The sequence below is a fragment of the Leptonychotes weddellii genome, chromosome 5 (assembly GCF_054177405.1).
Source record: "Leptonychotes weddellii isolate Sample4059 chromosome 5, ASM5417740v2, whole genome shotgun sequence".
Classification (NCBI taxonomy): Eukaryota; Metazoa; Chordata; class Mammalia; order Carnivora; family Phocidae; genus Leptonychotes; species Leptonychotes weddellii.
The window spans coordinates 6,002,387-6,027,450 of NC_138373.1; the positions used below are offsets into that span (position 1 = coordinate 6,002,387).

Here is a 25,064-nt window from a genome sequence, read left to right on the forward strand (position 1 = left end):
GGTGGGTAATGGGAAAATCAAGTTTGATTGCTAGGTTTTTGACGAGCAAAAGCGTGGATAGATGTAGACTGGAGAGATGGGGACCACTGGAAGAGGAGCAGGGAGAGTATTTCAAGCAAAAGAGCATATCAGAAGGCCTTCAGATGAAAGAGTTCGGCATCTTCAAGGTAAGAAGCTCTCTGGAGGAATGCATTACCCTAGGAAGTAGTATGTGGGCAACTGAGGAAGTTTAAGAACGAAGTTGAAAGGAGGCCCCTCGGGTGTCATAACGGCAAAGCACAATGGAATTCCCACCTCTGAAAATGTGACCTCATCCATTCATTCAGTAGTACAGTTGCCAGATGTGATGATGTTCAGTGCCAGCCCGTGGGCACAGTTAACATAAACTATCAATATTAAGTGATGAAGACAAACAGATTAGAGTAGTTGTCACAGCAATGACTGGAATTGGACATACCTGTTTGAACTTTGCTATTGACTAGCTGTGTGACTTTGGGCATGTTAGCCTCTCTAGTTTCCTTGTCTATATGATGGTTAATAATAGCATGAAAATTAAATGAGGTAATGTAAAAGGTACTGGTTATATCTTAAGTGCCAAAAAGTTACGAACATAAACACCAATATAAAAACCAGTGAGAATGTAAGTGTTTAGCATAAAATCTAAAAAAGAGGGAATTAAGGAGCAAGCATTTAGCAGTGCAGGACTAGACTAGCATTGTCCAGGGAGGGATATTCTGGTTTTGGAGAACTTAAATATGAATTGAGAGGTCATCAGGAATCCTAGACTGTGGTAGGAACTGCCTCTCCCCATAGGCACTCCTTACTGGAGTCAGCAAGCCTTGACATCTGTCTTTTCTTGCTAACATTTGTATCCTATGGCATCACATCTGACACTCCCTTCAAAATATGGGCACATGAATGAATCTGTTTAATCTGAGACTGGAAGGATAATTTCAAACAGCGTACTGTACAAGTCAATGAGAAAATAAATACTGGAATTTTTCATTTTGCTGATGCATCCCATTCACACCCTTCACTTTTAGAAAATAGTTAACCTCATATTTGTATCCCATTCATGTTTATAAATTTACAACTTGGGCATAATGACAGTATCTGTCTTTTTCTTTCCCACACTTGATCCTATTACAAATCTCCACCTGGTCTAACCTTTGTCCTCCCCCCAGGTGCAGTTTGACTCCAGGCTCTGGTTTGAACTGGCCAGGGTTCTAAAGGCTGCCTTGCTCACTGAGTCTGCAGTTTTTGGCACCTAAAATTTTGAAAAAGCATGAATTTAATGAGATTGTCGTGAAAATTAATGAGATAATGCCAGTTTACTCCAAAACTGGTAACTGTTTCTGAGTTTAGCAGGAAACCCCCCCCCCCCCAATCACGAACAACTCATTTCCCTAACATTTTTCCTGCTTCGACATATCAAAGCTATCTCTGGCAAACTCGTCCAGGCACAGTAGAATGTTTGAAATCTTGACCCTATTTCTAAGGCTTTTCTTCCTCTTTTAGCCCATTGGTACCAATGTTACTCCTGCTTACTTACATACTCAGGCACAATTGGGAGGCAATGGAGTAATGGAGCGGAAACACTAGTCGGGTTGAAGCAACCTAGGGAGAGGACAGGCTGGACCGTAGGCATAGATAAGGGATTCAGGTCCAGCAGAGTCATCCCCGCTTTGTGGTTTGCAAGGAGGGAGGTGGGGATGGGTGGTAAAACGGCAGGGGTCAAGGGAGGCGGCAAATGAGGTGCACAGGGGACAGTGGGGGTGAGAAAGAAGGGAACAACCAATTTAGATCCTAGGTCCACGTGGGCGATGAAGGGCAAATAGAGAAATCTAGCCCCATCCTCCCTCAATGCCTCCTTGGGTAAGGACAAACGCCAAAGGAGGCGCCATCCCAACGCGGTTCTGGGCCCAGCTCCCCAGCCGCCCCTGCAGAACCCGCGATCGAGAGGAGACCTCCGAGCTGCCTAGACGGGACCCGGAAGTGCGCGCCGGGGAGCCCGAGTTTCCAGTCGTGCCCGGGGACCGAGGGCGCCGCCGCTGCGGAGCGGCTGCGCGAGTGAGTATCAGGGCCCCGGACTGGGGGCTGCGGGTCCGCCCTGCCGCGGGGGAGAGAAGCGCGGGCTGAGACGGAGGTGGGGGGTGGGGGGCTCGGGCCGAGGGGACGCCGGTGGCGTGGGGTTGGGGCCGCAGGCCTGACCGCGCCCCCGCGCCGGGGCCCACCCAGCCCGGGGACAGTGAAGTGGGAGCCTCTCCTGGAAAAGCTTCACTTGCCGTTTCCCCTACATCTGCCCTCTTCTCCCTCCCTTTCCCGCAGTGACTGCCCGTCCGTTGTGCCGCGCTCTGAAGAAATTTTAGAGGAGGTCTTGTCTTTGGAGCAGCACTGGGGATTGGATCCAGCCCATGGAGAAGCTGCCTGAGCAGATAACCCCGGAGTCCCTGTCCCCATCCTCCAAGCAGGAGCCCCGAAAGAGCAAGGGTGAGGAGCTGACCTAGCTGGCTTTCTTTGTCTAAACTTTGTCCTTCCAGCCGCGGCCTCGGATCAGATGGACACGATTAACTTTACACTTAGAATTGTCCTGGTGAAAAACTACTTTTTTTTTTTTTTTAGCCCCAAGGCTCTATTACATGTAAATAAAGCCTGTAACCAACGTTTCCTCTCGACTGTGTGGAGCAGACCTGCAGCACAGTAGTATCCTAGCACTAAGTCTAGGAGGATCTGTCATTCCAGCACCTGCCAACTTGCTTGGCCTTTGGAGAAGCTCAGTAAATGTGTGAATAAATAAATGAATGAACTCAGCCAAGAATGTCCCATACCTCAAGTACCAGGAAAACAGCGGGCTCCTCCACTCATCCTACCCAAGCTCTCCTTCATCCTTAGGGAGGATACATTTACCACCCCAGGTATAAACTCCAAGCTGGTGCCTTGCCTGTGAAGTACAGTAGATAAGCCAGCCAGCCACCTGCTGATGGAAAATGAGGTTAAACTATTAGTATCAACGTTTTTTCCTTAAGTATCAACATTTTTGTTTCAGTCTGCCATCCCACCATTATGTATGTCTGGCCCCTAAAAAAATGGACTTGGCTTATTTAATTGGGTGACAAAGGCTTAGATAATCCACATCATGGACTCTGAGATGGCTTATATTTGGGGAGATTTTCTTTTACACATTTATGTGTAAAAACTATGTTTTCAGACTAATTTTTAACTTGACAGGTATTTATTGAGCTGTTAGTATGAGGTGTTGAGACTAAGTTGAAAGAAAACCTAACCCCTACTCACCCACAAACTTAAGAGTTGAGTTGGAATAGTTACCTGTGAGAGGCTATGGACAGTAAACTATGTAGAAGTTTACAAGAGGAGATCCCTGTGAACTGGGTTTTGGCCCAGGAAGTCTTAGAAAGTCACAAGTTTGGCCTTGAAAGAATTTAGAGTAAGAAAGGAATCAAGTTGGCCTTTCTTTCTTTCAACAATACTATTGTTATATTTATTTAGAGAGAGCGAGTGAGCCAGTGGAGGGGCAGAGGGAGAGGGAGAGAATCCTAAGCAGGCTCCCTGCCCAGCGAGGAACCCAGCATGGGGCTTGATCTCATGACCCTGAGATCATGACCTGAGCTGAAATCAAGAGTCAGACGCTTATCTGACCAAGCCACCCAGGTGCCCCAGAAAGGAGTCAAGTTTTAAATGAGAGGGGATATAGATGTTTACCATAGGCTCCCAGTTGCTAGTCTTTCTAAAAGGCCAAGTGCCTGTACTCACCTTCCTAAAACACTCACTTACTCATGTTGGTTCACAGTGCCCACTGCATTCAGCCCATACTCCATAACCTGGCATCCAGGGTCCTTGGTAGTGTGGCCTCAACCCACCTTGAAAGTCTTTCCTTAGTGTGCCCCAAAACAAACCAGCAAGACTGGTGTGTCTGCACAAAGTAATGCCAAAGACCCTGCACTCTCCACCGTTGTGTCTTTGTGTCCTTTTTCTCATACATTACTGTTCCCTATATTCTCTGCCTATCCAAACACTACACATCCAGCATCCTGCACAGGGCAGTCTCCTAGGTGAAATTTCTGAAACAGACTTGGACTGTGAGGAAGGAAACAAACAGATGCAAGAGACATTTACACGAAAACCTGAGGACTTGGTGGTTGATTGAGCATTAGGGGGAAATTGGGTACAATCGCCCTTGTTCCCTTCACTGTCATACCTCTTAAAAAAAAATCACTAGTTGCTCTTGCTTTTGTAACACAGGGCACTGCTTCTGCTCCATCAGAACTGATGATATCCAAGTTGCCAATGGCTTAGCTAATGAAGCCACTGGACACATTTTTTTCAGCTTTAATTTTTTGACCCCTTCCTATTTTTTGTTGATGTGATCACTCTTCCTCGCACCTCTTGTTCTTTGGTTTTGGAAGCACCGTTTTCTTCTGGTCTTCCTCTTGCCTTCTCTGGGCCTTCCCCACTCCTGTTTCTCCATCTGTTTTTAAACATTAATTTTTCCCCAAGACCGTTCTTAACCCTCTTTTTTTCACTCCTGTGGGTGATCCTATCCCCTTCCAGGACTTCTCTTAACCGCTATCTGCTGCTCTTGCTGCCATCTGGGTCCTGAAAACTAGATGTTCATGGGTGTACCTCGGAGCTCCTTGTTTTCTGTCAGGCCCACACCTCCCTACCTTCCAGTGACTGTCTTGGTTAATTTTATTTTTTTAAAAGATTTTATTTATTTATTTGACAGAGAGAGACACAGCGAGATAGGAAACACAAGCAGGGGGAGTAGGAGTGGGAGAAGCAGGCTTCCCTGCAGAGCAGGGAGCCCGATGCGGGGCTCGATCCCAGGACTCTGGAATCATGACCTGAGCCGAAGGCAGACACTTAACGACTGAGCCACCCAGGCGCCCCTGCCTTGGTTAATTTTAGTGACTGATTTTCCCAAGCTAGAAAACTTGGATTTGTACTGTACTATTCTCCTTCCCTCCGTATTCAGTCAGCCACCAAATCTGTCAGTTTCTCTTCAGAGAGGCCTGATTCTGTTGCCTGTGATTGCCGTTTCCTCATTTTAGACCCATTCTAGTTTTCTTGGGTTGTTGACACATCCCTATGCTATTGGTCATGTACCCTACTCTAGGCTATCCTCCATTCTGCTGCCAGAATGAATTTCCCTAGGAACAAATTTGATCATGTCAGTCTCTGTCCAAAGCCCTGGGTTTGGTATATATGCCTCTTCATATCTGGCTCTGCTCTATTTTTCTTTTTCTTTTTTTTTTTTTTTTTTTTGAGAGAACTAGAAAGCGTGAGCAGAGGCAGGGGCAGAGGGAGAGAATCCGAAGCAGACTCCATGCTCAGCGAAGAGCCCGATGTGGGGCTCAATCTCAGGACCCCAAGATCATGACCTGAGCCGAAATCGAGAGTCGGACACTCGACTGATTTAGCCACCCAGGTGCCCCGTCTGGCTGTACTCTATTTTTCTGCTATATCTCCTGGTTCCTGCCCACATGGGGCATACATTTCACTCACATGGAGTTTTTGTTTTTGTGTGTGTTTGTTGTTTCCTATTCCTTGAACTTAGTGTTCCCTTCTATGTTGCTGAGCCTTAGCAGATGTGATTACTTTTGTCTGGAATACTCTTCACTTTGTTGATCCTGATCATAGTTCAAGATCCAGCTCAACATCATTCTTTGAGGCTACCATCTCCAGGTCACCTAGGTAGGGGTTGTCCTTCCTAATTGCGCTTTGAAGCACCATTATAATCCCTCTACTGGTATCTGGCACGTAGTAGGTGGTATGTACGTTTCCTGATTGGTTATATCAAACAGGGAGTGTATTTGTTTCCTAGGGCTTCTGTAACGAATTACCACAACTTCATAGCTTAATACAGCGGAACTGTATTCTCTCAGTTTTGGAAGCTAGAAGTCCACGAGGGCTGTGCTACCTCTGAAACCTCTAGGGAAGAATCCCTCCTTGGCTGTTCCCAGCTTCTGGTGGTCCCCAGCAATCCTTGGTGCTCCTTGGCTTAAGGCTGCATCACTTAGTCAGTGTCTCCATTGTCACATGGCCTTCTTTCCTGTGTGTTTCCATGTCTGAATCTTCCTCTCCTTTCTCTTATATAGATGGCAGTTATTGGATTTAGGACCCCCCCTAATCCATTATGACCTCATCTTAACTCTGCAAAGACTCTGCTTCCAAACAAGGTCAGATTCTGAGGTTCCAGGTGGACATGAATTAGTGGGGGTGGGGCAGGGAAACGACACCGTTGGACCCAGTACAATAAGTATTGCTCATTTCTTCTGCTGTTAGAAGTAAATATACTTGGGATCCCACGGCTTTGTAGTTAAACAAACTTGAAGAACTGCATAGATTTTTTACCCCTTCCCTTTAAATTAGAAGCAGATCAGCGAAGAAACTTTTTTTTTAAACCTTTGTCCACAGGAACACATTTGATTTGCTTATTTCAGGGGGCAACTGCTCTCCTCTTGGGCTTCTCGAGCTCTGTCTCAGAGCAGCCACTGTCTGCTGAGGCATTCCAGAGGGTCCTGCTCTCTACCAGAGTTTGAATCTACGTTTTTGATATTTTTTCTGTAAGTGGCTCTGACCCATGAGGAGATATACCTCTCTGAATTCTATTTGAGCCTCAGTCCTGAAGACTTTTTATAAATGGTCTATTTGGGACCCTCAGTGACTTACAGATTCTTCTCTTGATTGCTGGGAAATAATCAGGAGCATTTTGAAGCACCGAATGTGCGCAGGGTTCTTTACATAGCACTGGGCTTGGAGACAAAGAAATGGAAGACCTCTTTTAAAATAGAGATGCTTTCAGCATAAATTGAAGGGAACACACACACAACTAAAAATACTTTTGAGGAGAGGCCCAAAGACAATGTGGTTAAATGCCATGAAGGAGACAGGAAGCGAATGCTTTAGAGATTTAAAGGAGAGCTCACTTCCAGCTGGGATTAGAGTGGGGTTAGGTTTCAGGAAGGAGGCTGCCTTGAGCTGGGTCTGGAAGGTTGAATAGGATTTTGATAGGTGGAAGAGAAGTACATGTGTGGGGATATACATGTTCAGAAAACTGTTCACATTGACTGGAGTATAGAGAAGATGTGATAGAAGATGAGTCTGTGAGGCAGAGTGGAGTAAGACTGTGCGAAAGGAATGCCAGGCAAAGAGCTTAGCTTTTGTTTGGCAGATATTGAAGTATGTTATGTTAGCTTTTCTTAATAGGCGGCTAGCCGGTGAGCGTTGTATATCAAGGGAGAGAATCTGATTTGTTGAGTGTGGTATGGGAGGTGAGGTGATTAGGATCTGACTTTAGGACGTTCCTAGTGATAATAGGAAGGTAGGGACAAAAACCAAGAAGTGTGTTGTAGGTAGAAGCAATAGTACTTGTTTACTGAGTGGATGTGGGGGCAGAGAAAGGAGTCACTGCTCGTTGTCACCCCTTCCTTTTTTATTTTGAAAAATGCTAAAGCTACCGGAGAGTTGCAAGAACAGTATAACAAATACTCATATGCCAGAAGGAGGAGCACGTTTGAGACATACTGATCTCAAGAGACTGGTATGAGAGCCATGTAGAAATGTCTTTTTAGATTACTGAAGATGCTGTAGCCTGTTATAAATATCGCCCATTTCAGGAGATGGGGACACAATCCCTCCAGCTACTCAACCCAGAGAGAAAACTTTATTCTCTCATATTCATACCCATCAATCAGTAATCTTGTCCCCACGACCATCAACATTTTTTTGCAGAATCGCAGTACTTCTTACCACCTCTGCCACCATCTTGGTCCAGGGTGCTGTCATCCCTCACCTGGATTATTGCAGTAGCCTCCTGGCTGGTTGTCCTGCCTCTGCCATTGTCTCCCTATTGTCTCTTCCCAACATAGCCGGCAGCGTGATCCTGTTAAAATGTCAGGTTTTGTCTTCCTCTGGTCACAAGCCTCCCATAGCTTCCTATCTCACTCAGTAAAAGCATACCTCTTACAGTAGCCTATCGAGTCCTATGTTCTCACTCAGTAAAAGCATACCTCTTACAGTAGCCTATCGGGTCCATGTTCTCTGAAAATGAGGTCTCTGACCTCATTTCTTACTATTCTTCCCCTTGCTCATTGCGTTCCAGTCATACTTGCCTCTTTGAACACCCAGGGCCTTTGCACTTGCTAATTCTTCTGTGTGTAATGCTCTTTCCCAGAAACCTTATCTCCTTCAAGTCTTTGCTTCAGTGTCATTTTCTTAGTCCTTCTTTGACCATGGGGTGTAAAATCGCAACCCTTCTGCCCACCCCCTCCCTCTGACACTCTACGCTTCTTCCTTGCCTTTGTCTCTGTACCACTGTGTCAGCTAGTAGAATGTAATTTACGAGGTTTCTTGTCCAGCTCCCTTACTATAATGGAAGATTTTAGAGGGTGGAGTTTTTGCCTGTTTACCCCCTGATGTATCTCAGCACCTGGAACTGTACCTGGCATGTTGTTGGTGCTCAGTAAGATAAATGTGAATGAGTCAAGTGTCACAGGACTGGTAAAGAGAAGGATTCAAGAGTTACAGGAGAAGGATCACCTTAAGCTTAATGGAGAAAGTGATACTGAACAGGGCCTGAGAGCTGTAGGATTTACATTCTTGAAGATGTCGGGCAGGCTGTCAGTTCTCTGTCAGTGGGCCTATAAAAGGCTCGTCCTCTAGAACACTTAAGCCTTCAGAAGTTGGGAGAGAACAAATAGCGTGGTCCAACAGAAAGGAGAAGAGGCTTCATGTAAGGGAGGAGATGGGAATGAGGCTGGAAAGACAGGGGCCAGGTCAGAAAAATGTAGAAGAAACCTTCGTTTTAGTATTTGCCCAAGCCAACCACAGAAGGCACGTCTCCTGCTTCATAAATTATTCCAAATCCAAGTCCAAATGGAGGCATTCCCAGGCTATGGATCTTTCAATTTTTTTTAAAGATTTTATTTATTTTAGAGAAGAGAGAGCAGGGGGAGGGGCAGAGGGAGAGAGAGAATAGCAGACTCCAAGCTGAGTGTAGAACCCGACGGAGGGCTCAGTCTCATGACCCCGAGATCATGACGTGAGCTGAAACCAAGAGTTGGAAGCTTAACTGACTGTGCCACCCAGGTGCCCCTGATCTTTTACTTTCTGAAGGGCTTCTAAGTTTAGGTGCCCCCAGGCTTGGGGGACAGATGTGACAGATTTAGGAAGCTCTTGAGTTGTGCTGTCCAGTAGGGTAGCACCAGCCACATGCATTAATTAAATTGAAATTAATTAAATACAATTAAAAGTTCAGCTGCTCAGTTACACTGGCCACATTTCCAGTGCTCAGTAGCCACATGTGGTCATTGGCTACTGTATTGGACAGTGCAGATGTGGACCAGCTGTATAACCACAGAAAGTACTGTCGGACTGTGCATAGTGAGTGACTCGAATTTATAGTACCAGTTCATTGTGGTATCTTGCTAAAAAGAATTGGCTGCCTAGCTAATATTTAGACTTGATTGATGCCTTTATCACTTTTTTTTTTAGGTACCTAACTTTTTAGACCTAGTTGGTGTTCTCCAACTGTTTGCAATTTGTGTGACATATAAGAGAAACAGTTAAACACATGTACAAGCGGATGTAAAACACTAAGCCAGTAATCACTCACACCTGATAGAATGGTTGTCGCCTAAAAGACAAGAAGTAACACGTGTTGGCAAAAATGTAAACTGGTGAACTACCAATAGAACTACGTAAGATCTGTCAATTCCACTTCTGAGTATTTATCTGAAGGAAATGAAAGCACTGTCTCAAAAGATATCTGCACCCCTGTGTTCATTGCAGCATTATGTACTGTAGCCAAGACATGGAAACAGCCTAAGTGTCCATCGATGGATGAGTGGATAAAGCAGATGTGGTGTACATACAAATATACGTGAATATACACAGTGGAATGTTGTACAGCTGTAAAAAGAAGGAAATCCTGCCATTTTCGACAACACGGATGGACCTTGAGGGCATTACACTAAGTGAAATAAATCAGACAAAGACAAATACTGTGTGATCTCACTTATATGTGGAATCAAAAAAAAAAAAAAAGGCAACTCAGGCATAGAAAACAGACTGGTGGTTGCCAGACATGGGGGGTTGGGAGTGGGGGAATTGGATGAAGGGGGTCAAAATGTAGAAACTTCCAGTTATAAGATAAATAATGTACAACCTGGCAATTATAGCTGATAATGCCGTATTGTGTGTTTGAAAGTTACTAAGGGAGAAGATCTTAAAAATTCTTATCACAAGGAAAAAATTGTTAAAAACACAACATCTAAACTGAACATACAGAGGATGAGGACATATTTAGAGGTGGAGAACAGGTGTAAATATGGTTCTGTGATAAGATACCACAGACGATTATTAAATTCCTTAAAGAAAATGACCATTGACAAATAAAATGAAGGCTGTTTATTGTGTTAGGCTTTCACTGTTGCTGGAAATGCTGCATTGGCTATTTCTCAGCAGCCCCTCCTTTCATAAAGATCCCTCTTAGCAGAGGGCCTACTTTCTCTAATAATATCATTGCAAAACAACCTCTCTAGCATTAGTAAGCCGTGTTTCAGTTAAGAGGAGAAATATATTAAACAGGAGATGTTTTCTATCCTGTCTCCCTTGAATGCAGGGTACAGGATTTGTTTTTGTATATTCTGTTAGAGTCAAAATCGACTTGGGAATATTTCTCTGTACCCTGTGCTTCATATTGTAAATAACTTTTCCTCCTCCCCCCTCTTCCTTTATCAAATCTTCCCCACTTGCAGTATTTCCAAAAGATGCATATGAGGTGTGAGTGTGTCTGTGGTCACGAGTGAGCATGTGAACATCTGAGTGTAGAGAGAGATACTCTGGTGAGGAAGGTGTTGGTCTCTGATTACATGAAGGGAGTCTTCTCTGTTACCTCAGGGATGGTCATGTGGCCAGGGTGCTATGTGGGCAGAACCTCTGGGGGGAGGTTCTCCTCTTTATTCAGTCCCTGCCCCTCCCCACACATAGCCCCCAGCATCTCCCTTCTAAAGTTCTGAGATGACTCCACTTCCCTCAAACTCTGCTTCCCTTTTCTGTTAATCCCAGTATGTCTGTCTGGTTAGCTACTTCATATATAAACCTGAATTTTAGTTTCCCCACCACTTTCTCCAAATCTGTTCAACTTGTATCCGTCTTTTCCCTATATTGCAAGGCCATTTTTCATACTTCTTTGAACCAAATACTTCCGGGATACTCTGATTATCCTGTTCCCCACCAGGAGTTTTTCTTGTTACATTTTACCTTTTTTATATTTTCTGTCAGATGGTGAGACCTGGACTGAGGATCAATTAATTATAAAGCAGAAAACTCTTGAAGTAGGGCTGCGACTACACGAAGGAGATGAATGTGAACAAAACAAAAGGGGCTCTGTGAATATGGACAAAGCTTTCATAACAGCACAAACTCTATCCAACAGCCACAAATTCTTAATTGAAGAGAAATCCCAAATGTGTAATATTTGTGGAAAATTACTCAGATGGAACTCATACCTTATTCAGCATGAAAGGATCTATACACAAGAGAAACCTTATGAGTGTCATGAATGTGGAAAAGCTTTTGGCCATAGTTCGAACCTTATTCAGCATCAAAGAATACATACTGAAGAGAAACGCTATGAATGTAGTCACTGTGGGAAAACCTTCCAGCACAGCTCACATCTTATCCAGCATCAGATAATTCATACAGGAGAGCTGCCTTATATGTGTAATGAATGTGGGAAAGCTTTTGGTTGGAGCTCAAGTCTTGTTCGACACCAGAGAATCCACATGAGGGAGAAACTCTATGCGTGTAGCGAGTGTGGGAAGGCCTTCAGCCAGAGCTCAAATCTAATAGAACACCAGCGAGTTCACACCAAAGAGAGACCATATGAGGGCAATGACTGTGGGGAAACTTTCAGTCGTAACTCGCACCTCATTGAACACCAGAGAGTCCACACAGGGGAGACTCCTTATGATTGCAGCGAGTGTGGGAAATCTTTTAGTAGGAGTTTACTTCTTATTAAACACCACAGGATTCACACTGGAGAGAGACCCTATGAATGTTGTGAATGTGGGAAGGCCTTCAGTCGGAACTCTCACCTTATTCAGCACCAGAAAACTCACACTGGAGTAAAGGCTTCTGAATACAAAGAATGTGGGAAAACCTTCAAGTACAGTTCATACCTTTCCAATCATCTGGGAATCCACACGAGAGAAACTGAATGAAATAAAGGTGGTAGAGCCTTTGGTCAGAGTTCAGCTCTGATTGAATGTCAGAGAGCTTGCAATTGGGGAGAAACCCTTTGGGTTTTGTGAGGGTGGACGGCCTTCAGTGCTGGTTCAACTCTTATTAAAACCTGAAAATCCAGATAGTAGACAAATCTCATCGGTGTGTTCAATGCACAAAAACCTTTAGATGGAGTTTCAGCATCAGCAGATTCACTTTGGAGGAGAGTGTGTCAGAGAGGGGCATGAAAGGGACAGAATGCAGCATGACCAAGGTGATGGCTAAGCGGAACCTTCAGTTAGCACTATTGCTTATTTGATGTTGAAGATCTGCATCAGAGGGAGATTGTGTGGTTTGCTTTCCAAATCTTCATAGTTGCCCTCTGAAAAGGGAATGAGTTAAGTCCATCCCAGGGAAGAAAGAATCAGGGAATTCTGGATTCAGACTTGTAGGTCAAGAAAGCAGCAGGGTGACCTTTGAACCCAGTAACTCTCCTTCTATCTCATCTATTCCATTTGTTGTAACTATTAATGGAAGTGGCTCTTGGGTCTTAGACCAGCATTTCGCCCCTCAGTGTTCTGCAGACTATTGAATCTTTTTGTTTTATATGACATAAATGAACTTAATAAACGGGCAGATTTTCTAGACCAAACAGTTTCTCAGTATGACATGTTACGGGCTTTGTTATGTGTCAACTAGGCTGAACTGCATTTGCCGTAATTCCCTGTCCTGTATTTTTTGGTTCTTGTGGCCTAGAGGGAGATTCTTAGGAGACCAGGAGGGCGGAAGAAAAGCAGCAGTTACTATATTTTGTGGCTCATTCATGTTGTTGCTAATCTGCTGACTCTGCTCACTAGGGAGACACAGCAGCTGGGCCTGCAACTGGTCTACCTTCCCCTGGATCCTCCTCTGCCTTTGCTGGGCTGTGTGTGTGTGTGTGTCCTCGTAGTTTTACTTCTCTGATTGAATCCTAGTCAAACGCATGCTTACTGTTCTTGTAACAAGTACACAGTTATTTTAAGTTTAGATAGAGAGAAATGGTTAATTTCTGGCTGTTTTTGGAAAAAAAAAAAAACCTCAATGATTTTTAAGATTTCCTTTGAGAAGAAGCCACGGTTCAAACTCCTTTATAAGAAAAATTACATCATCACCCGAGGCAGAGCTTCATTACTGTGTAATTGTCGAGGAAAACGTTGAATAGCAAAGCAGTTGAATAGTGTGCTACATGATGGATAAAACTTTTTAAAAGATTTTTTATTTTTAAGAAATCTCTACACCCAGTGTGGGGTTCAAACTCACGACTCCAAGATCAAGAATCACACGCTCCACCAGCTAGCTGAGCCAGATAGGCACCCCCATAAAATTAAAAAAAAACCCACCAAACTTTTGAGCACCCATTTACTATGAATATTTTAATCATTAAAAGACATTCCCAAAGTACCTCTACTGGGTAGTATATTGTTAGATCAGGTATCTGAGAGAAATTCCTACTTTGTTGTAAATGCACTTTTTTTGCCTTTTTTTTTTTTTTAAACGCAGGGGTCAAGCTCATGACCCTGAGATCAAGACCTGAGCTGAGATCAAGAGTCGGATGCTTAACTGACTGAGCTACCCAGGCTCCCCAAGTAAAGGGTTATTTTTGGTTACAAAAAAAAAAGATTATTTTTCCTCCAGTTAGTTTGGGTTAATGATTATCTAAAATATCAGTGAAAATTATACTTACAATGTGGACTCTTAAAGTTGAAAATTGCCTGTCCCGTAGCCCCCAAGCCTGGTCTGGTGCTGTGCACACAGTAGGTATTGAGTGGATGGCTCTGGAATGAATCTGTTTACTAGACACGAAAATCTTGTCTCAGATCTCCTGTCTGCACTCCTCTACTTTTCTCCCTCTGTAATCGATAGGTGATTATCAGCACTCACTGAGGGTCACCTTGCTCTAAGGACCGCCTTGCCATCTGGACGTCCCGAGTATGGACTCGCACTCTGTGAGGTCAGGTCTGAGCTCTGAGCCAGTGTGCCTGCTTACTCCACTCGACACACAACCCTCCTTGAGTCCCTCTCCACTCCCTTCACCACAGAAAGGGCCCTTTCCTTCTGTGGGGTCTTGAGAGGCTTCAGGGATGAGGCAGGCTTGACTAGTTGGGGTTGAAGGCTAGGCGGGATTCTGATTGGCAGAGAATAGCAGGGAGGGGCCTGTGTGCGGAGAAGGCAAGTGTGTGAGGTCACATGCCAGGCTCCAAAGGCAGAGGTGTCTGTGGAGACCAGGAAAGGGGAGAAAAGAGTTTGTCTAGCAGCATCAAAGGCACCGAAGTTGGTGTGTGTTGGAGTGGGGGAGATGCCTGGCTGGCTCAGTCAGTAGAGCATGTGACTCTTGATCTCGGGGTTGTAAGTTCGAGCCCCGTGTTGGGTATAGAGATTAAATAAAGAAATAAAATGTTTAAAAATAAAACAACCCACTGAAGTGGGGCTCTGGTTCTTTGGGCACAAGTATTACTAGTGGCCAGACAATTGACCAAGCTCTTAGATCTCAGGTAAACACAAGGGCAACCACTCAGCCCAGCTGTTGGCCAGGCCTTTCTCAGTCTTAGTACTGAAAGTCCCACGTCAGGAAATACTCAGTCCTGTGCAAACCAGGATGGCTGGTCACCTGACCCCATAGTAACCCCACCTCCCTGCCCCCTCATGGCTCCTAGCTGCAACAGGACCCAGTAGTGCAGGAATTCCTAACTTAGGTTGCATACTGGAATCACCTGGGGAGCTTTCAAAGTACTGATGCCTCAGTCCCAATCTCAGAGATTTTATGGTGTGGAGTCTGGCCTGGATATTGGGATTTTGCAAGTTCCCAGGTAATTCTAATGTGCACCCAAGGTTGAGAACCTATAAAATATACAGGTGCTGAGAGAAAGACACAAAAAGACCGCATAGGATCTGTGGCATAGTCACTAAGGGCTAGCAAGAGGAAGGCGCTGGGAGTGGGGATTGCATCAGGGCCCTATGCGAAAGTGGAGAGAGGGTGTCCCAGGTGGAAGGAGCTGTGGGAGGAGGCCAGCTATTGGATTCCCTGCGGGCAGTAAGCTCGGTCTCGGGGTGGGTGGGGAGCAGGCACCTGCTCACTTCCCAGTTCTGTTACCTGGTAAAACTACAGTTTGGGTGACTTGGATTTTCCCTTTGGAGCTCTGGTCCAAGGAAGCACAGAGCCTAGGGGAAGTCAGAGCCCCAGCTCATGGGGACTCCACCCCGTTTTCCAGCAGGCAGTTACTCTTCCCTTGCCTGGCCTCTACCCTGGACCTGGGAAAATATGAAAATGCTTCCAGAGGAGGCTATAACCTAAACCTGTGCACACATTCTAAAATTTGCAGTCCTAGTCGGGGCTAGCCTGGTAGTCCCTAGCCACGCTGTGTACACAGCCTTGGGACCCCTGAGTGAGAGGCATTTCCTGTGCTCTGCTTAAAGAGGTAGAAGTCTTTGCGCAAAGGGATGATAGGAAGAGGAAGAGGAATTTGGGCATTGGCACCCAAACGTGACTGCTTTAATCTCACCTCTCATAGGATAAAATTCTACAAGACCCTTCACGTCCCTGCTCTGCCCATTGATTTCTTCAGTCCTCTTGGGGCTACTCCTTCCAATCATTTTAAAATTCATTGTGTCCTTGAACAAAGTATTTTTCAAATGTAGGTCAAAACAACTAGTGGGTCATGAGATTAATTTATCATAGGGGTGCCTGGGTGGCTCAGTCCTTAAGCGTCTGCCTTTGGCTTAGGTCATGATCCCAGGGTCCTGGGATCGAGCCCCGCATCGGGCTCCCTGCTCAGCGGGGGGCCTGCTTCTCCCTCTCCCACTCCCCCTGCTTGTATTCCCTCTCTTGCTGTGTCTCTCTCTGTCAAATAAATAAATAAAATCTTTAAAAAAAAAAAAGATGAATTTATCATAGTGAGTTGCAACCAGCACTGAGGGTAAAAGAAAAAAATAGGACCAGAGTGGGATAGGCATTATTTATGTGCATTGCACATAGCAGAGGTAAGTGGGACTTTTCCGTGTGCATGTGCACACGTGTGTGTCATGTATAGTAGTTCTTGCTGTAGAGAGAGTAAAAACTTTTGCACAATGCAGTCCCCCTTTCGGGGATAAGATTCCGTCTAAATCCTGCCTCCTTGCAGGTCTTCCTTTGAACTGAATCGTACTCTGCAATCCTTGTAGCATGATATGCTTCTTTTGTGCACTGATCACATTAAAAAAAAAAAGATTTATTCAGTTACCTGTCTCTGTGCTAGATTGCAAGCTCCATGAGGGCAAGGACTGTATGCAGCAAACACCGTATCTGACATTCGAGAAAGCACTCAGATACTGTGTAGCTGAATGATACACCTGAGTTTAGGGTCCAGCTGTATGTGTGTGTGTGTGTGTGTATATATATATATATATTTTTTTTTTAAAGTTTACTTATTTATTTGAGGAGAGAGTGAAAGTGAGAGAACAGGAGTGGGAAGAGAGAAGCAGACTCCCGGCTGAGCAAGGAGGCGATGTGGGGCTTGATCCCAGGACCCTGAGATCATGACCTGAGCCAAAGGCAGATGCTTAACCGTCTGAGCCATCCAGGTGCCCCTATATGTTCTTAAACAATAATTTTATCTGAGAGATTTCAATATACCAAAAAGTTGAAAAATAGTATAAATGAACACTCTATATATCCCTTACTCAGATCAATAATTACTATTGTTTTCCCATATCTGCATTCTAGCCATATACTTTTTTTCTGAATTATTTGAAAGTGAGCTTCTCTAAGAATAAGGTTGTTTTCCTACATAATTGCAACACTATTAACATACCTAAGAAAAAGAATTTAATTCCCTAATACCATCTAAAATGCAGTCCATATTCAGACTTTTATAGCTATTTTATTTTGAATCGGGGGGAAAATAATCAAGGGTCACATTACATTTGGCTTTATGTCCCTTTAGTTTCTTTTTTTTTTTTTTTTTTGGTCCCTTTAGTTTCTTTTAATCTAGAGTAGTTCCTCTACTTTTTTTTTTTTAATGACCTTGACTTTTGGAGGAGTCAAGAACAGTTATCCTTTAGTATTTTCCACAAAACTGATTTGTCTGTTTTCCTGTGGTGGTATTTAACTTCCTTCCCAACCCCTGCATTTCCTCTAAACTGGAACAAGGTTTAGTGGCTTAATTAATCATTTTTAGCAAGAATACCTCACATGTCCTGTCTCCATACTGTATCATCTCAGTAGGCAACTGACGTCAAATTATTCTACCCTAAGCAATGCTGTTTGTTCACCTGTTAAAGGTAGCGACTGCCAGATCTCTCCTATATAAAGGTGTTTTCCCTTTGCAATTAGTGAATTAGTGAGTAATTTTTAGGGATGATAAACTCTAGCACCGTGCAAATAATCTTTTCCTCTACAGGCTAATGTTTTTAGCAACCATCCATGATCTTTTGGGCAAGTTCTTAACCTGACACTCAGTTTCTTCATCTGCAATATGAGGATGATAATGCCTGTCATTTGGATTTACTGTGTAATGATATCTAAAGTATTATATAACAGTGCATATGAAAATGCTGTCAGGGTCGGCTGTAATTTTCCCTTCTTCTGAGAACACCATCCTTTTTCCTTTAAGAAAGTTCTTATGTTGGTCCAGATAGGTGATCCAAATTGCTAGCTTCTCAGTGACCTAATCCTAACCCCCTAAACCCTAACCCAACAGCTGACTTAACCTTTTCTGACCAGAGTGGAATGAGCATGTGACCCGAGCTGAGCTTATTAGAATGCTTCCCTGGGAAATCATGGACCAAGTAGGAGTGAGAATAGGGTGAGGAAAATACTCTTTTTCTCCAAGGCGGCTAAATATAGGGATGTGAGTCTGGAAGCGGACTGTTTCCCCCATCCCCTGGAGACCGAAAGCCAACTGGGTGGAGGAGATTAAAGTTATCTGCCCCAGATCAAGGCAGAAAGTGTTCCAGGGGCATCTTCCTGGCCTAGCTCTGGTCCTGCCAGCTCAGCCAGTAGAGGCCCTCCCTGGCGAGCTTCTACAAACTGGGCCCTGAACCTGATGACAGATAGAATCTCAGACAGTACAGGGGCCTGTCACATGCCTCTCCCAGGTGATTGGGTAAATCAGTGGTCCCTCCCACCTCATCCCTTCCTGTTGTTTTTCACTATGTCCAGGGCTAGTGGAAAGGTGGGAGGAAGTGCCAGAGATGGTACTGGCTTTTTAAAATCTTGAGTTACAGATGCATTTCCTTGGTGAGGGCAGACTCAAAGCCGGGTGGGGTGCGTGTGTGGGGTTAGGGTTAGGGTTGGGTGGGGACTGGTGGCTTATCCAGCTCCAAGTATGGCCACTCCGGCCCCTACCAGTCTCCCTAAGCTGGAGACCAGTCCTACCTCCACCCAGTGCCCTCTCTTTGAAGATTCTTCCCGCAGTTTAAAACCAGCCCGCGTGGTCAGAGGTGCCGCCAGCAGTCTTAGGGAAGCGCAGAGAAGGGGAGAGGGACGGAGGATGAGGGAGGCCTGAGGATGATCGGGCCATGCGCAGGACAGGAGCTCCGGAGGCCGCAGGAGTGGGGCCGAGGCGGGGGGTGGGGGTGGGGGTGAGGGTCTTGGAGAAGGGGAGTGACCTGGCAGGCTCCTGAGAAGTCAGGGGGCTTCTTCCAGGCGCTTATCATTAGACCCTTTCAGCCATCCAACCGGAGGAGTTACTATTATTATTCCCGTTTCACAGATGAGAAAACTGACACCCAGGAAGGAGAAGTAACTTACCCAAGGTCACCCTGCTGGTAATGGCAGAGCTGGAATTCGAATTCAGTTCCGCCCGGCTCCCGATCGCTCCCACCCCCACCCCCTTCAGTGCACAGGTGAGCAAGGCCCGCCCCGCGAACAGCCCCGGAGGCCAGGTGCCCCTGGGCCAAGGGCCAGGTGAGCGGAGGGCGTGGCCACAGGGCGGGTGAGTCCCTGCCAGCCTCCCCAGGGCCCCGCGGGCTCCGTGGGCAGACGGCGCATCCTCTCGCTGCGGGCCTCCAGGGCCAACGGAAGCTCAGGGCGGTGGTTCCAAGGGGCAGGTGAGGGGCTGGGCGGGTGAGGGGCTGCCCCGCCGCATGGGGGCCCTCCTGAGGGGAAGTCCTGCCCAGGAGACCCCAACGGTGCCCAAGGAGGGAGGGGAGGCCACCGGGGAGGGGGGGTGGGGTGACTACACCGAGAGGGGGGCGTGGAGAGGGCCCCCAACCCCCCACCTCCAGGCCACACAGAACCCTACGGGCTGTTGGGACTCACTGCGGGGTGGGGGCGGATCGTCAGATCTGGGTCCATTTTGGGGTCTGGAAAATGTCCCCGTGGTTTTGGGGCCAGAGAAGGGCCGAGGAGGCTTGTCAGCAGGAAGGATCCTCTGACCAAACCGGGGTCAGTTTGCTGCCCAAGTTGCCCCGAATCACTGGTGGGAAAGGGAATGAGGCTCCCTGCGGCCCTGACAGGTACCCCCACCATTCCAACCCAGATGTACTTTCTGTCGCCCACCTCTTTCAACCCCCAGTACAGTTCCCTGCTGACCCCGGGGCTGCGCGGGGCCTTGGGAGGGGACAGGGCTGCATCCAGGCTGCTGCAGGGTGGCTCAGGGACTCTCCCAGGGGAACCCAGACTGAGGAAGCTCCCCCAGGCCTGTGGTGGCTCCCGGCGGTCCAGGCTCCACGAGCGAGCGAACAACTCTTTTACTTTCCTGGGTCTTTTTAAATAATAATTAAGACAGTGTGATAGTTGCTGACAGTTGTTTTTGTTTTGTTTTGAATGCTTTTTTTTTAAAATATTTTATTTATTTGTCAGAGAGAGAACGAGCGAGCACAAGCAGGGGGGGAGAGGCAGGCTGAGGGAGAAGCAGACTCCCTGCTAAGCAGGGAGCCCCATGCACGACTCTATCCCAGGACCCCGGGATCAGAGGATTAACTGACTGAGCACCCAGGCGTCCCTGTTTTGAATGCTTTTGGCAAAATAAAGTTTTGTCAATTCTACCCCTCCCCCCCATTCACTCTCCCTTTCTCACACATGCAAATGAGCATACCTAGTAGGAAGAATTCACAGGTTCCACTAAATTCCTGACTTGAGAGTCACCAAACTGAACTCCTGGCCTGAGGCCTGAAGTGAGAGGGAGGGTAACCATGTGGGATTCGGGTCCTTGCCGCAGTGCTGACCGACTGTGGGATCCTGGACCAGTGGTGGGTCTTTTGTCTCCTGTTCTCCATTTCAACAGTACAAAGGGATCTGCAGATTCCCTATTGTATTAACATGGCTAGGGTCCTTTGAGTCTGGCCTAGATCAGTGCATCCCCCAAGTTGTATATCCATGGGGCACAGTCATCCAATCCCCGTGCTAAGGGCTGTTCCAAAAGGCTGGTGAGGTCCTCCTCGCTGGAGAGCCGCGGGGTGGGGAGGGGCGGAGGAGGGGGATAACGACAGACAGGAGGTGGTGCGCTGGGGTGCACCTGGCCCTGAAGTCACCCAGGCAGGGGGGAGGAAAGCATTGTACCCAGTGACCTGTTTATATGTCTTTCTCCCCCATAGTTACCAAGAATTCCTGTCTTTTTTTATCCCTGAATCGCTGCTGCTGGCCTGAGCTGGGCATGGGGCGTCCAGTAAGTGTGGAGGGAATGACGGACAGTGGCTGGTGGCTGGGAGGGCTGTATGTGGTTTACAGGGCCAAGCTGAGCTTTACAGGGAAGGCAGAGAGGGCACCCCCAGGGAAGGAAGGCCCGCGTGGAGGCCGGACGTGCTTGGAAAGGAGACCTGTGGGCATCAGGCAGGAAGGGTGGGGGCTTGGGGACTTCCCGGGAGGAAGGCCGATGAGATGGAGGTGTGGTGAGAGAGAGAGAGAGGCCAGCGCGAGCTCCAGGCCAGTATATGGTGACGGATCATGGCCAAAATGGGGGAAAACACGAAAGCCAGTTTTAGACAAGTTGAGGTTGTGGGAGGACAAACAGGGGCGCAGACCATCCGCTGACAGTGTCTAGCGAACTCCGTCCCATCCAGAGCATGGGGGTCAGGATGGAGCCATGACTCCTACCAGAGAATTTTAGAGCTAGGACTGCTCTTGGGGCCGACTGACTCCATCATTTTAGAGCAAAGGAAACTGAGGCCTGGCAGTTGAGGTGACTCATCAGTGTGGCCTGGAGGGTGGAGGGAAGATCTAAGGGGAGCCTTAGACAGAGGGAAGGATTATTCAGGTGGGAAGAAGGGAAGCTAGTGACAGGAAGGAGGTGAAAGCCCCTGAGGATGTTTGCAAACCAGTCTGACAGCACTCAGAGAGGAATAGCTGTTAACGTGTTTATAAACAGTGGATCTGGGAGGGGGGTTGCAAGAGTGCACCCACACTCTGCCCTCTGCGGGTCCCACAACCTCAGAGGCACTCCCTGCCCCGGCTGCAGTGAGGGGGTCTGCCTCGGGACCGAGAGAGGCCACAATGCCTAGGCATGAGCACAGATGTTTGCACAGGGTGTGGACCAGAGAGAGCAGCCCACTCCCTCTGAGGGCCTTGTCTTCTACACTTCAGACTCTGGCCTAATTACCACCCCCGGGGTCATCCTGAAATCCCCAGGGCTATTGGCTGTTAGCTGCCTGTGGAGCACAGTGCCGAGGGTCTTTGTAGGTGGGGTGATTGTTAACAGAATCCAGCGGTGAGAACTTTAGGGTTGGCGGAGGTTTGGGGATGGATGGCCTAGTCCAACCTAAACCTCATTTTATTGAGGCTGAAATTGGGGCTCAGAGAAGGGACCCTACTTTGCCCAAGATCCCCCGGTGACTTAGCAGCAGAAAATGTCATGCATTTTTTAGGTCTGCTGAAGAGGTCTGTAAGGTTGTAAAGTTTATCCACGCAGAGAAATCAACATTTCCTGAGGCTCACGTATGTGCTAATATTTCTGCAGGCGTCATCTCCTTGCCCCTCCCTTTTCCCTTGAACAGGTGATGCTGACTTTAGAGGACAAGGACGTGAAGGGATTCACGTGGGCCATAGCCCCCGCCTTGACCTCCTTGGGCTACCTGCTCATACTGCTGGTCTCCATCTTTCCCTTCTGGGTACGGCTTGTAAACGAGGAGTCCCACGAGGTGTTTTTCAGTGGCCTGTTTGAGAACTGCTTCCATATCAAATGCTGGAAACCTCGACCCTTATCAGGTAAGAAGGGATGGAGGCAGGGACAGGACAGGGGTAGATGGGGCCTGCGTAGGGACTTGGGTGACAGAGGACTGGATGGAGTCAGAGAGGACAGAATTTAATAAGCCCATAAGGGCATTTTCTGAGTCTCTGCTCTGAGGTTAGCGGAATGTATGTGGCTAGCAAAAGGTTAATAGTATCAAGTTGACCACCAGGGTCAGCAGCAAATGTGTCAGCAACAAAGTTTCTTTCTGGGGTAGGAGTGGCTCCACCTAGGATGGAGGGGTGGGGGTCCTGCCCTACTGTGTGAGGCTCTGCCACCTCTCAAGGGCTGCTGTTAGCTCCCCAACATGGGACCTTTTTGTGTGGGCACAGCTCCCAGCTGGGGAACAGCCTTGTTAGTAGAGTGCAGGCTGGATTTCAGCCCCCACTTGTCCCCTCTGCCAAACACCTGTCCAACTCTGGGTGGCAGCTCTGCAGATAAGGTACTTAGGCCCGAGTACCGCGTTTTCAAGGGAATGCACACGAATATGAGCTCAATGGACTGTGGACGCACCTGAGGCCGTGTTTTACAAGGGACTTGGGAAGGTCAGGAGGATGTCTGTCTTGGAAAAGAGGTGAGCCTCTTTGGGGAAGAGTCCTTAGGGGCTCTCTCCTGGTAATAGAAGAGGAGAAACCTCTTTGGGGAAGATGGGCCACACTGTGTACGCTCTTTGATCTGGAGTTCCTCAGCCTTGGCACTACTGACACTTTGGCTGGATAATCTTTGTTGTGGGCGTTTTCCTGTTTCTTGCAGGACAGTTAACAGCACCCTTACCCTCTATTACCCGATTGATGCCCTCAGTTTCGACAACCAAAATTACCTCTTAGCACTGCCAAATATCCCTGGTGGGGGTGTAAAACTGCCCCCAATTGAGAACCATTGGTTTAACCCAAGAGTAGAATCTAGAACATTTGGGTCTTTAGCAACACCTTTGTCTTTTTGTCCCACCACCAGCTGTCCATCTCTGCATGCTTAGGAGGGTATACAAACTTGTTTTAACATGGGTCTGAGTCACGCCAGTAGGGGATCATCAAGACCCTGGCTCTGCTATTTTGGGTCTGTTTCATTACTTCTGTTAACCAGGATAATTAAATAAGCATTTCTCCCAGAGTTCCGAACATCTTAACCTCACAAGTTCTGATTTTCCACCGGTGGCTTATTTCAGTGTGAAGCAGTACTGATGCAATTCTTCACGTTTTCACATGCAAATTTTATAATTTTTATTGTTTATTAAAATGACCGTTTGCCCATCTAATTTTTTTTCCCCATACACTTCCATGTCACAGGGAACAAAATGTTGGGACCAGAGCACTCTTGGAGGCAAAGTGGTGGGGTTGGAGCCGTGGTCCCTGGCCGCACTGTGGGACTGAGGGTGGTGAGCTCCGGGGGCCTTCTCTGCGCAGGCTCTGCAGGGCTCTGTCCCCTGTCACGGGTCAGGGTGCCCAGCTGCAGCCCAGCCTCCCTCCCCCGCAGTGCACATCATTCTCGGCCGCGTTTTCCTGCTGTCTGCAGTCATCCTGTCTTTCCTCACCACCTTCATCCTGGTGTCCTTTGCATCTCAGCTGTTTCCGAGGACCCGGAAGCACAATTTGGTGTCAGCCTTCATCAGCTTCCTCACAGGTGTGGAACAGGCAGGCAAGCCTTGTCCTCAGGCAAGCCTCAGCTTTGGGGAGGGTTTGAGGGGGGCACCCAAAGGCAGGGAGATGGTTGGTTTCTGATGTCAGGAGAGAGGGAATTTTTAGGGCCCCTCTCTCCTGCTGCCTTCTCTGAGGCAGCCTGCCCCCCAGGATGACAGTCGCTCTTCCCGTGGGTCGCTGGGCACCCTGCACTTCCAAGTAGCACAGCACTCACATGTTGGCTTGGGGCCATTTGTCTGGGGGTCTTTTTACCATAATCTCTATCCCAGCAACTGTCATAGAATCTGGCACAGAATGATAATATGGAAGTGAAATATATAATATAAGTGAAATATAAGTGTTTCTTGGACGAATGGATGGAAGACACCATCTCTGCCCTTTGGAACCTTTTGACTTTAAAAGGCTGGCCATGGCCCTACCCTGGGAGGCTCCCATCACATGAAGGAGGTGGAACGCTCACAGTGGGAAGATCAGGTTGAGTTGTACCCAAAGCATCACACCCAGGGGGCCCCATCTGGAGTCAGCCAATGGCACGGCCACAGAGGGGACCCGGGAAAGGGCTTTCTGGTTATGGGGCCCTGGGAGGTGAGGCACATGGGCTTTGAAATGAGCTGGGATGGAGGGAAAGACAGGCATGTGGGGTAGAGGTTGCGGGCTCTGAGAGGGCCCAGGTGTGGGCTGGGGAAAAGGGCCTCCACACAGGAGCTGCACCGGTTGTGGGCCATGAGACTCTGTCTGATTAAGAGCAAAGGTGGGAGCCATGGGAGGAGAGCAAGAGGGCCTCCCTGTGACCCTGCAGGGGTCTGTGCCTTCCTGGCCCTGTTGCTGCATGCCCTGGAGATCCAGAATCTGAGGATGAAGCCCATCCCCCCCCAGATCTCCGTGCAGTGGCCTTACTACGTCCTTGGCTTTGCCATCGTTCTGTTCGTAGTAGCTGGTGAGTGTCCTGGGGCTGGTGCCCTTCTCCCTGTCCTCTGTCTGGATTCAAGAGCCGTGGACG

At 47.4% G+C, this 25,064-nt stretch overlaps 1 protein-coding gene across 6 annotated transcripts in view; it reads left to right on the plus strand.

Moving 5' to 3' along the window:
• Positions 1 to 1,695: 1,695 nt before the first annotated feature.
• TMEM225B (transmembrane protein 225B) overlaps positions 1,696 to 25,064 on the plus strand; it is a 29,785-nt gene continuing 6,416 nt past the window's right edge. Inside the window, exons 1-8 of one of the 6 annotated variants that reach the window (XR_014145196.1) lie at positions 1,712 to 2,070; positions 2,329 to 2,490; positions 18,975 to 19,107; positions 20,800 to 20,870; positions 22,195 to 22,405; positions 23,901 to 24,047; positions 24,467 to 24,538; positions 24,864 to 25,001. Coding sequence is in view for 3 of the 6 variants with exons in the window: in XM_081819377.1 (XP_081675503.1) it covers positions 2,415 to 2,490; positions 11,305 to 12,245 (1,017 nt within the window). In the remaining 3 variants the exon portion in view is untranslated. Of the gene's footprint in view, positions 2,071 to 2,328; positions 2,491 to 11,304; positions 13,807 to 18,974; positions 19,108 to 19,163; positions 19,312 to 20,799; positions 20,871 to 22,194; positions 22,406 to 23,900; positions 24,048 to 24,466; positions 24,539 to 24,863; positions 25,002 to 25,064 lie in introns of those variants that run through there. The other 5 variants (XM_081819378.1, XR_014145198.1, XM_081819379.1 and 2 more) reach the window with 5 other exon arrangements.